At 40.5% G+C, this 12,358-nt stretch overlaps 1 protein-coding gene across 1 annotated transcript in view; it reads right to left on the bottom strand.

Annotated features, from left to right (window-relative positions):
* Window positions 1-1,760: 1,760 nt before the first annotated feature.
* The window catches only part of kiaa2013 (KIAA2013 ortholog), a 16,167-nt gene continuing 5,569 nt past the window's right edge, over window positions 1,761-12,358 (bottom strand). Inside the window, exons 2-3 of the mRNA XM_050064634.1 lie at window positions 9,270-10,123; window positions 1,761-4,981 (exon numbers count right to left, since the gene is read on the bottom strand). Of these exons, the coding sequence (XP_049920591.1) occupies window positions 4,931-4,981; window positions 9,270-10,123 (905 nt within the window). The 3' untranslated portion in view covers window positions 1,761-4,930. The remainder of the gene's footprint in view (window positions 4,982-9,269; window positions 10,124-12,358) is intronic.

Raw genomic sequence — 12,358 nt, forward strand, 5'->3', positions numbered from 1 at the left:
GGGCTTTCTTTGTAATTGATTTTCTTTCTTTAATTGTGTTAATTGCTTTTAATTCTGTAAAGCACTTTGTGTTGCATGTCCGTGCAGGAAAAGCGCTCTACAAATAAAGTTGATTGATTGATTGATTATATTTTAAATAGTTTGTAAAATAAAAAGAAATTTAGCCAACCATATCATTCTAAATTTATCCTTCCCATCACGTTTATAGGCAAATCTAACTATTTGTCTATGCTATTTTGTAATTCATGAATTATGTCATGGTGATGTCATATACATCTCCCATCAATAGGTGCTGACTGCTGACTCAACCTGAAGGCTCTAAATAGAATAAAGGACTCCTACTGGGATCTTTCTGGTAGTACCTCTTGAGTGCCTGGAGTGCACCTCCCTCTCTCCTACTTCTCCACACTGATTAGATGTATTACTCTGTGTTAGAGGCTCCTCATTATCTTTATGTTGTGAGACGTGCTTAGGGTTTAGATTATTTGTACACATTTACACATCCAGCAGACACAGAGTGACATTATCATTGATTTGGAGTGGTGTTTGTGTCCAACTGATAAATCTATGAAAGCTGCTAAATGCTCCACTATGTTCACCAGCTAGTCTCTAACTTTGTCTGCCTGCTGTGTGCTGCTCAGCAGGTAGTGTACAGTGAAAATAGCTTCCTGCTGCTGCTGCTGCCTCTGCTGGAAACCAGGTTCCTGAGACTGAACCAAACTAGTGCTGTGGGCTGTGAAACCAAAACAATGAGCTGAAAGAGGCTTAAATGCTCTTTACAGCTGAGACAGCTGAGAGGAACTGCAAAGTCAGTGATGATTCTCTGTGGCTTTATCACCATGAGTGACCCTTTTCACAGTACATAAGTTTTAATATAAAAACATTACAGCTTTGACGGGATACTTCAACCACAAAATCATCATTTGCTTATTAATAACTCACCGTGTGTTACGTTGAATTCATAAAGAAAACTTTGTTTTTCTCTCATGCCTTCACGGTGAACAGAGAATCCAAAAACGGCAAACATTCTCAAGGAAGTGAAGGGGCTCATGTGTAACTACAGAAAAACTATACTAACGCATCCATTTACAAACTCTCACACAACTCGTGCAGTATAATCCAGGTCTCAATTATCCAGTCGTATGTTCAGTCCTTCCCAAACATGACTTTTAACTGAAACGTGTGTTTGAACTCTGCTCATTCATTTCAGTGCGCAGAGTTTAAACACACGTTTGCCCAGGTACACTACTCATCTGTGCATGAGACTGTTTATGTGGAAGTGTTTTATATTGTAATGTTTTAGTGAAAATGCATGTGTTTGGGAAGTACTGAGCACAAGACTGGATAAACAAGACTTGGATTATACTACATGAGTTGTGTGACAGTTTGTAAATGGATACTTTGATATAGGGTCTGCTGTTAAATGTGGTCCCCGTTTACTTCAATTCATCAAGAATGTTCCTGTTGTAGAATTCTCCTTTCACTGTATAGGCATGAATTCAGTGTAACCAGGGTGAGTAATTGATACAACTAATAATTTTGTGGGTAAAGTATTCTTTTAAATGTATTTTTTAATTGATCAGATTAAACATTGTAAAGTGTATAATTCCAGTGGTACACCCCAGACTCCATATGTTAATATGACAAAAACACATTGCTGGTCCAAACCCAGTAATATATGGAATAAACTGTCAGACATCATTATAAATGTTCTCACAATAGTTCCCTGATTTAATCTCCCCCAATCTGTCCCAAAGCATTTTGTTTTACTTCAATTTTATATGATCACAAACCATTCAAGTACGATTCTATGTGATTATGGCTATAGCCATGAGCTAAATGCATTATCTTCTTTTTCCATGAAGGCACACTCAGTAGTTCACATGAAACAAAGACAAGATAAAACTCACAAACAGAAAATGAAAAAGCTTAACCATCTTTAAATATTCTGTTAACACATTATTTTTGAATTATTATTATTTACAAGGCCTTAGAACTATGTTGCATCATCAAATTGACTTGATCTGTCAGAATAAGACTTTGAGAGCCAAGAGGAACAACCAGTAAGAAAAAAAAAACAAGACAAAAACAACACATACATGTGGCAAACAGGCATGTGGTTACTTATGGGTTAAAACTCTGAAGCATGTTGCACTCCTGCCTCTCACCAGCCAGTGACATTACAGAAGGTGTTTGTGTTTGAACTCCAAGGCCCAGTTAAAAATTTAATCTGGATCAGAATGATCAACCAATTTCCAAGATTTGATCCTATCTGAAATCTGATCAGATCTAGCTGAAATCAGAATGTGTTGTTGAAAACTTTGTAGTAGGATCGGGATACCTTTGATCCAAAAAATGAGGATTATCCTGATCCCAGCAGAGGGCTGGATTTGGGGTGAATTTCCTGAACAAAATGTAATAAAACATTTAAATTGGTGAAATACATATTAAGGCTGTCAGCATTGATGCGTTAATCATAAATTATGCTCTTTTTTTTCTTTCTTTTTTTTAAATAGCATTAATCACGTGCTACTATTTTGTCACTTCAAGACACCTTAATCAAGCCGTCACAGTAGCTTCCTTCTTCCTGATGGAAAATAACAACACCACTGCACTTATGAATGGCTCCTTTCACTTAAAAAAACTTCCAGATGGCTCAGCTAACAAGTCAAAAGTAATGTGCACCTTGTGTCAAATGGAATTAAAATATTCACACAGTATGGCAGCTAACTGCAGACCAGTCAATATCACGGAAGACTCGGGTCTAAGGGATGTCCACAGGTTGGCATGTTGTCATGGTTTCAGACCACACTGTTGTAGCAGTGCAGCAGTGATTTGAAAGAAATTTATCTGAAATCCAAGATCATAAAGTCAATTTCTTTGCATTTATTTGATTCCCAATCAAGACACTCTGGCAAGAACTGCTTCACCCTGTTAGTATGGACATCAAAACTATTTTGAAACACAATATAATGGAATGGAATTATTTATAATTTGCACTTGATTTGTTTAAGTCACTGTGACAAGGTTGATAAATTAATAATAATAATGCTACATATTGAGTAACAAAGTACAATGAAGTTAAAAAAAATAAAAATTGAATGTCTCCATAAAATAATCCTATTAATAGCTGCCAATATCAAACAAAAATTATTTTAAGGTATAATCTCAAAGATCTCTGTGTCAGGTCTCTTTGGCAGCGCCTACGGCAATGTGTTTGTTGGCAGACTGAATACATTGTGATATGTAGTCTCACTTAAAGCACTGGTTATGCAGATTTGGTCATTCTGACAAGTTTATATCTGGATCATTGTGGTCCAATCCATGATTGATTTGAAGAAAGTTAACGGCACAAAAGTAAGATGGATTAGCTGATCCTGAATAGCAAAACATGGGATTTCCAAATCCTGATCATTCTGATCCAGATTGATTTGTTGAAACAACTGGGCCCAGGATCAGAGCAGTTTTAATTAGCATTTAAAGAAATAATGATTTCAACAACTTGGTTATTTTTGTAGCTGTGGCCATCGGCCCTACAGATTATGATAAAATTGTTCTATTGCTACATCATTAAAACAGTTCCAACATGGCAAGAAACACACAGTCAGACTGGTTTCAAACAAACAAGCAGATTAACAACCTTTTTCTCCTTTTTGGGGGGAGATAACAAGAGTGAGAACACTCCACACTAGTGTAACAAATTGCACAGGACACTTGGAAGTGTACACAGCTACAGCTGATCCAATAGGTCACATTTGAACAGAAAAGTGGGCTGTTTATAGGGATGCATGAAAATATCAGCACATCATCAGTATCAGTCATTATTAGCTTTAAAATGAACAATTAGAATCTGCTGGTGGGTCATCACGTTAAGAGTATGCATGTATAATATGATGTTAATTCCACCACAGAAGAGACCTGATAATCACTAAAATTAGGTTGGGAATAAAGCTGATATATTGTTATCGGTATCGGTCAAATAAGTTGGTGCATATTGGATATCAGCAAAAAATCCAGTATCAAGCATCACCATTTGTTTGGTTGTTTTGGTGTGTACAATGCTATCATAACCAATAAAACCAACAGCCAAATGTATTGAGATAAAACCAAAGCTGTTATAAACCAGTTTTTCTCTAAATCCTTAGCCGATACAGCAGCTGCTTCCAAACTCTCTACCCTGTTCACTCAGGCAGAGAACTGTGTTACAAGGCTGATTGTACTTGGAAGATTTATCAATGAGTGAAACAACAGCAGAATGTTAGATAACAGTTAATATCATAGGGCTGACAAGTAAGAGAAGAGGAGGGAAAGACAAAAAGCTTCAAAAATCAAAAATGGTGTCAGGCGCACCGCAAGAAAAGCTTAAAATCATCCAGAGCTGAAGATACAGACAGACAGAAGATAGAAACTGATGACATCAGTGTCAACTTATAATGAATGCCAAGTCTTCATTAATGTAAGTAAGTCAGTGAGGTCATAGTCACCACACCTCAAATGATCACCTGTGCTTAGTTGGGTTTCATTTATCATCCATCTGTGTGTGGCAGGCTTTCACCACTGTTTTAGAATATACTGTGGGGCAACATACACCCATCAACCACAACATCAAACCACTGACAGGTAAAATGAATAACATTCATTATCTCGTTACAATGCAGTATTTTGCTGGGAAACCTTTGGTCCTGGCATTCACTTGGATGCCACTTGACTCACACCACACACCCAAATACTGTTATTTTTGGTTGCTTCTTTCTCTTGCCTTATCATGTCATCTGTCTTCCGCTTAATCACTGCTAATCTAATTGATTTAAACCCCCCAAAAAACTGGATGTCATTCAGCCCCAGCACACCCATCTTAATATAACCCTTGTTGGCAAAGGTCAAGCAGAGCCACTACGACGTGTTGAACGTGTGCATAGCATTGCAGTTTTCAAGCAGCATTCCTGGTGTCACAGCAGCCATCCTCACTTTTGCGGGTGACCTGGTGAAGTCAGAGGGGAAGATTAGAATGGCTGGAAACTGACTGCCACTACCCAACCCATCCACAGTGGCTCCCAGGAGAAATGGAAACATGCACATGCTGAGGATGAGAGATGTGTGATTGGAACACAGAAGGGTTTGACAGGGTAGAAGTCAAGAGCCAAAGCCAACACATAAATTTCTTAATTTAATTGAGTGATTCAATATAAAACATCATCAAAATGCAGGGAAAAGGAATAGATAAAGACTTCTGGCAAAGTGAGCACACGGCTGATCAGAAAGGAACATTTAACCTGAAGCAGGTAAACATCTCTTTCTGTAAGGACATCTGTAAACAAGTAGCTGTTTGACATGACAATAGACGTTATGGACTTTTAGCACCAATTTACTACACTGAGTCTAATTTAGGCCTCTGTCATTTTTCTTCAGGATCATTTTGCTTTGGGTTTCCATGACAATCATCTCACTTAAAGGAAGAGTGAAATTTATTCCAACTTTCAATTTTAGTTTTCGTAGCTCTGGACATGTCAGAAAACATTAGCAGTCGGACTGTCAGACAGGTTGGAAACAGGCTATCAACTTATTCAGCAGATTATCTAAACCACTTGATTTGAAGGTTTAAACCACAAGTGAGCAAACATGCAATATTGTTAATAACCCCTCATTGCACAAGCAAAACGTGTAAGCACAACTACATTTACTGTTCACCTTTGTTTTTTTCCTCCAAACACATTTAGCCAACCTGAAGGTTTGTTTACAGTCTGATCATGTGTGTTGGACCTATTTGGCCTTGATCACACAGAAAGTGTTTTAGCAGCTGGATGTGTCTTTTTGTGATTGTTCTTAATGAGAATAAAGCTTTTTGCTCGCACCTCGCATTTCTCCACTCTAGGTGCCTCGCGTTTTTGCCGGAGCACTCTGAACTCCTTGAGTCAAAAAAACTTCAACTCAGAGAAGAAAGTGCCCCACATTATCTCCACTTTTTTCCCCATTATCCAATCGGATGATTTGAGAGGCGGGCCTTCTGTGGTGGTCACGAAAACAAGTTTACAGTTGGTAAACAATGGAGGAGAAACTGGGGGTAGTGGCTGTTGGATACCCAGATCTACATTGCCTGACGATAGACAGCAGGTTGTCAAACTGCCCCCCAGTCACCCTAAAATATACCATCATAGAGGTGAAGCTCTTGGTCCAACTGGTGGTACTGCCCTTGATCCACCCTCTTTTTTAGGGTCTCATGTACCCACACAGATCTCCGTTTCCCTGTGCCCAACAAACTATTTACTGACAGCCTCTCACCCTCAACCAGAGCTACAGCAAGTATCCTCTGCCTGTCCATTTTAGGAACTAACTTACTGTGAAATAAACAAAATAAATGAATGGTAGATTGATTACACGGGAAGGTTAGGGTAAAGAGGTGATAGGGTGGTTGCCTGGCAGCAATAAAAAGGCACAGCAGGCGTTTTTTTTTTACTAGTGGCATTCAATTAAGGAAAAAAAAAGGCAGTGCAGTGCACCGTGCGTTTTGCCACCTGCAAAACACTTTCTGTGTGATTGGGGCCTTTTTCACCATGTTGCCATCATTCCAGATTTCCACAATCCACTTGGAGAGTACACAACAGTTACCACAAATGACAAGCAACAGAGCTACGGAAATTAAATTCAAGCTGTAATAAAGTTTTCCTTAAAGAGTCATTTAATAGGACCATACCAATGTTACTGCTAAGTTACTCAAAATCATGCTCATGTGACTTTACACCAAACCAGTAATATAAGCATGTTTTTCTCAGCATTCTGCAGTATTTTAGGTTAAAAGGTACACTTCACCTGCAAAGTGACCATCTGTGTATCAGTTACTCACCTCATGTTACATTGAATTCACCAAGAAAACTTTGGGTTGTTTTTTTTTTTTTTTTGCAGGCCTCCACGGTAAATGAAGAATCTAAAAACATTCCTCATGAATCAGAATCACTGGGGACCCCATTTCACAACAGCACAACTATATCAAAACATTTATTGACAAACTCTCACACAGCTTGTGCAGTATTATCCAGGTCTCATTTATCCAGGCAGATGCTTAGTACTTCCCAAACACATGCAATTTCACTAAAACATTACTTTTACTACTGATGCACAGGCCCATGCTAAGGCATGCTCAGGGCACGCTTCTCACAGGCACAAGTTCTTTATATTGTAACATTTTAAGAAAATACATGTGCTTGGGAAATACTGAGCGTAAGATGGTTATACTGCAGGAGTTGCATGAGAGTTTGTAAACAGATGTTGTGTAATAGTTTGGCTGTTGTTAAATGCGGTCCCCAGTGACTTCATTTGTTGTTCATTGTTTGGTCTATGGCAAAATAGGTCAACTGGCCCAATACTAACAAGCTGAAATGGGGCATATCTCCACCTATCATAGCAGAGACGGACATACTTAGGTCAATAAACTGAAACGCAATTCCGCATGGCCAAAAGTGATGGAGGAAAAGGCTCACAGTATTGGAGGTGTGTTACTGCAGTGACTTCATTCATCTCACAGACTGAGTTAGCATAGCTTGTGCAACATATAAACTGATGTCACACTGTAGACTAATTAACAGACAGATCAAACAGAGGAGCAGCTTTATGTCTCTCTGAGTGTTTGCATGTGAACTTGGGAGTGAGCAGGCAGAGCTGTGTGAGAGTGTGAGTATGAGAGGAGGGATGAACACTGGTATGCGTTATGTGATGCGACTTGACCCTATATAGATATAAACGGTACTGTCTAAATCTATATCTTGCTTGAAAATATATCGATATATCGCACATAGTCGTTATATCGCCAAACCCTAATACTTACCTATGAGACTGCATATGTAACTTAACATATGTAAATGTAAAGTTGTCCACCATGGTACCAGTTTGCCGCTAGCTAACCGTAGCTAACTTGTTTGTTGATTGTTTGGTCTGTGATGTAATGGATTCCCCTCCTGTGCTTGTATACTGGGACAAGGACAGTAGTCCAATCAAATGGCCCAGTTAAATTAATGCCATAGCTCGACTTCACTGTGCATGTAAACGTACTGTATGTCTTCCATTATTTCTGTTGCAGTATAAAAATCAATTGACTATGAACTTGTTTATGTAAGGGCGTGGTCATAGCAAGCATTAAAGCTGCGCTTATTTAGATAAAGGTACCCTTTGGAGGTACAACCTAAACATCTGTTTACATTCAGCGTTTCTCAACAAAATCCACTTTGTGTATCTTTGAGGTGTCACAAACATGTTGAATCCATTTCCTTCCTCAGAAGACATTTTATTACATTGGCTTGCGGTCTATTTTTGCCTTGCCTTTGTTGGCACATTATTGCCACCAACTGTCCACAGGAAACAAATTCAAGTTCAAATACTACACAGGATATCTTTAAATGTTGTGGGTGAAAGCTGGAACTGAAATGTCTCATACCTTAGGAAACAGTATAGTCACTTTTACAAAAATAAAAGCAGACCACCACAGACCAGAATGGATTACCTAACTCAAACAAGTCTCTGTAAACTGACTTTAACATTATGCTGAAATTAATGAAAACGAATGATCTCCTTAAAGAAAGACAAAAAACATCTGAAAATCTCAATACCTGTTGCACTTTGAAAATGTTTCTTTACTTAAGTAAACGTGATTTCTTCCAAATGCAAAAACACTGGTATGGTCCTTTATGAATGCTCTGTCAGAACAATGTGAATGTAGTATAAATACAGGAAAAAAATAACATCCTAATCTGAAAGAAAGTAACTCTTGTGCTTTTTTTTCTTCCATTGCGATCAACAAATGCTTTACATTCCACAAATACGAGTGCAGTGGAACAGGTGCTGTGCTAAAATGACAAAACAGACCAAATATTCACTTGTATCTTCATGGTCTGTGATCTCGAATGGGACTGTTATTCTACTGATGCTTTTAACTGAGATCAGATTTTTCATTGCTCACAGTCTCTTAAATGACAACAGCTGCTAAAACTCCTTCAACACAGAACAAAAACTGTGGAATCACCTTTTGTGAGAGGGGGGTAAGAGAGGTGTGTAAGGCTATTATGCTAACCTATTCCAAAAATGTACCACATGAGAAGGTAAACAAAGTTCACTCAGGGAAAGTGAAAGTCAAAACTGAAAAACCAACCCACAGAGAGAGCGTTGAGAGGGAGAGAGGAAATCTTTGCCACCACACGCACAGGTCGAAAAAAAAAGGAGCAGAGCTGAACAGTTTGCAGTTTTTTTCTTTCCAGTTATGATGTATTACCCGGTGTTTATACCTTGCTCCTGAAGAGGGGCTTAGCGCCGGGGCCACAGTACTCGTTGTATATGAGTTTGAAGAGGAATAGGTGGAAGAGTGTTATGAGCGAGGCCACGCTGAACCAGAAGAGGAAGGGCAGGCCTGGGTACCTGTTGGCCATGTGCTCCTCATGGGCCAGGATGGCCTTGAGGTGCAGGGTGTGACGGAGATCCTGCAGGTGGCGCAGGTCTGTGGAGATGTACAGGAGTGGTGTGATGGGCTGTGTCACCATCACAGGGAAGGTGTGACCTTTGATCTCTGATGTCAGTTCCACAGGCTCGTTGAGGCAGCCAGCCTCGCAGGCATACAGCTTCACCGGTTTCTCCTGTGGCTTCACCGACACATGAAGAAAAGGTTTCCCCTCCACATCAAGCAGCACTGCCAGGTTAATAAGGTCCTGGTTGTAGTGAATTCCTCTCAGGGCATAGCTATTGTGCAGCACGTCCGGGTCAGCCTGAAACTGAAGGTGGTTCTCTGTGAACTGAAGGCCGCCGAAGCTGAGCACCATGCCCTGCATGGCTCCGTGGGCTCCGGCCGCCACCAGCACTTTGCAGCCTCTCTTCTGCAGAGTCAGAGTCCACAGCGTGACTAGCTGCAGGATCTGAGCGGTACTGCTCACCCTCTCGGGCCACAGGTTCTCTGCGTGCATGGTGGCGTGGCCGCTGAAGCAGTGGTCGGCATAGTTGAGGCTGGACTCGAGATGGGCGCGCTCCTCGCCACTCAATCTTCGATCCAGCAGGGGAGCCACAAAGGAGGACAGGATGTAGTAGAGGGTGGTGTTCACTGTGCGACTCGATGGTGTGTGGGAGTCTGTGATCTTCCTCATTTCAACACCTGAAATAACAAAGGAGCAGAAGCACAACTTCACAAAAACCTGGCATGTAGTGTAGGGCTGCGCGTTATACCGGTACCTACCGAAAACCGGTATTTATTTTCATTATGATATGAATTTTTCATATACCGCAATACCGGTGAATAGCCCAAACAACGTCCGGTACGTGCGAGGCGGGAAAGTGTTTCAGCGGGGACCCATTTCAACGCTGCACACCACAGGCGTGCTAGAGCTGGCAAGAGTGAGAGCATAGAGAAAAGTTTAGAGACGAGAATGGCTGCCGGAGAGAGCCCTGAAAGCGAAGCAACTGTACACGATGACCCATAAGAACTCGTACCAAAAAGAGCAGTGTTTCCCCTATATGCAACTAGCAGCGGCGCACTGCCGTTTACAATTCTCCCCTGCTCTCTGTATCGTGCACGGCGGAGTTTCGCCCCGATGGCGTTGTCAAGTAAATAACAAATTCCAGCACTTGAATAGGCCATAGCACAACACAGCAGCATGTCAAGTGGGCCGAACCCGAGCAAAATACCGTCAAATACCGTAACCGATATGATTTTTTGAAAAAAACATATGAAAATTTTGTCATACCGCCCAGCCCTAATGTAGTGTATTTCCAAGGATCAATTACTATGACCATCAAATATTATTCTGGTCGATGGAAACAATGGTTTGACTAAAATCTTGACTCAACGTTGACCATGATTATTTTATATCTGTTTTCACACATTAGAGACACCTTTTTCAGCTGTAGCTCTTTTATTTCCACTCTGAATTGGAGAGCTTTTAATTTATGGCTGTGCTCCACATCGCATACTTTTTCTCTTTACTATCTTTTTACTACTTTTACTACACTACTTCATCATAACACTGCGCTTTGAACTTTGACCCTCTTGTTTAACGTCATCTCTTTATGTTACCTTATAAAGCACCATCAGCTGAGCTTGCCACTGACAAAAGGTCAAACCACTGAGCTGTGCTGATGATACTTTGCAATGGATGTAGTTTTAAGTTATAACTGTATATTGTAGGTTTTAGCATGCGGTTTTATAATCACGACAGTAAAATTACATATGCATTTCTCCGTCATCGCTATTTTCATAGTTATTTCCTATTGTTTTCGGTTATCTTTATGTTTATTTTGTTCACTTAAACAATTCCTATTCCTATTATCACTATCCATTCAACTGGTCATCTGTCACTAGAATGTGCTGTCGTCTGTCACTGCAGCTTCTGTCAGCTGTCCATCAGCTGCCAATCAGCTGCCAATCAGCTGCCAATTACCTGCCAATCAGCTGTCAATCAGCTGTTATCTGTCTGTTGCTCAGTTGTTGTGACGTTTCTTCTACTCTGCAGAGGATTGTGGGACAGAATAGCCAGAAAAACATGCTGGCATGCATACTGCAAAAAAGCGACCACATGCAGTAGCATATCCTGGTATTTTTGCCATACAGTATTTGACATATTATGGATGGGGGCATACTTTTCTGGCATACTAAACATTAGGATAAGGTAGTATGGGTATTGGAACGCACAGTAAATTTCCAAATATCAATCTGACTTCAAAATGACAGCACACCACCTCAAGGTTGTCACTGGGAAACTTCCTGTTTCCACAGACCAACTTCATTTCAAAATAACAGTACACCACCTCAGAGTTTCACGTAGACAATATCAGATGTGTGATTGATGTGATACTTCAAAATTAAAGCACTCTAAACTGTCATATCGCTATGAGCTGTATTCCCTCTAAGGTAGGGCTGGCTGATAAATCGATTTTATCGATTAATTCGAATTTGAGTTTAGGTCGATTTGTTTTAAAGAAAATCGATTTTCTCTTTAACATCCACCACCGACGCTTCCCACTGGGCTCTCATAGTTTGGAGTGGGCCAAACGATTTCAAAAGTAACGAAATCGAAGGTAAACGATTTTTGGTCATGGACACCTGGAGATGTTATTTTGTCTTCTACGGAAGTCGCGCATGCGCAATACCGCCCCCTCCCCTCCTCTCCTCTATTCACTCCACGAGCCAGTCAAGTAGGTGAACTATGAATAATGCGAGGGGCAGGTGATCGCGGAAGATTTTAAAAACAGCGTGCGGAAAATGGCAGAGGGAGAGCGAGAGAGGTTGGTCTGTGTGTGTGTGTGTGTGTGTGTGTGTGTGTGCACACGTGTCTGTGTGTATGCGTACGATTCTGTGTGGGTGTGTGTGTGTGTGTGTGTGTGTGTGTGTGTG

This window comes from Epinephelus moara, chromosome 16, assembly GCF_006386435.1.
Source record: "Epinephelus moara isolate mb chromosome 16, YSFRI_EMoa_1.0, whole genome shotgun sequence".
In the NCBI taxonomy this organism is placed as follows: Eukaryota; Metazoa; Chordata; class Actinopteri; order Perciformes; family Serranidae; genus Epinephelus; species Epinephelus moara.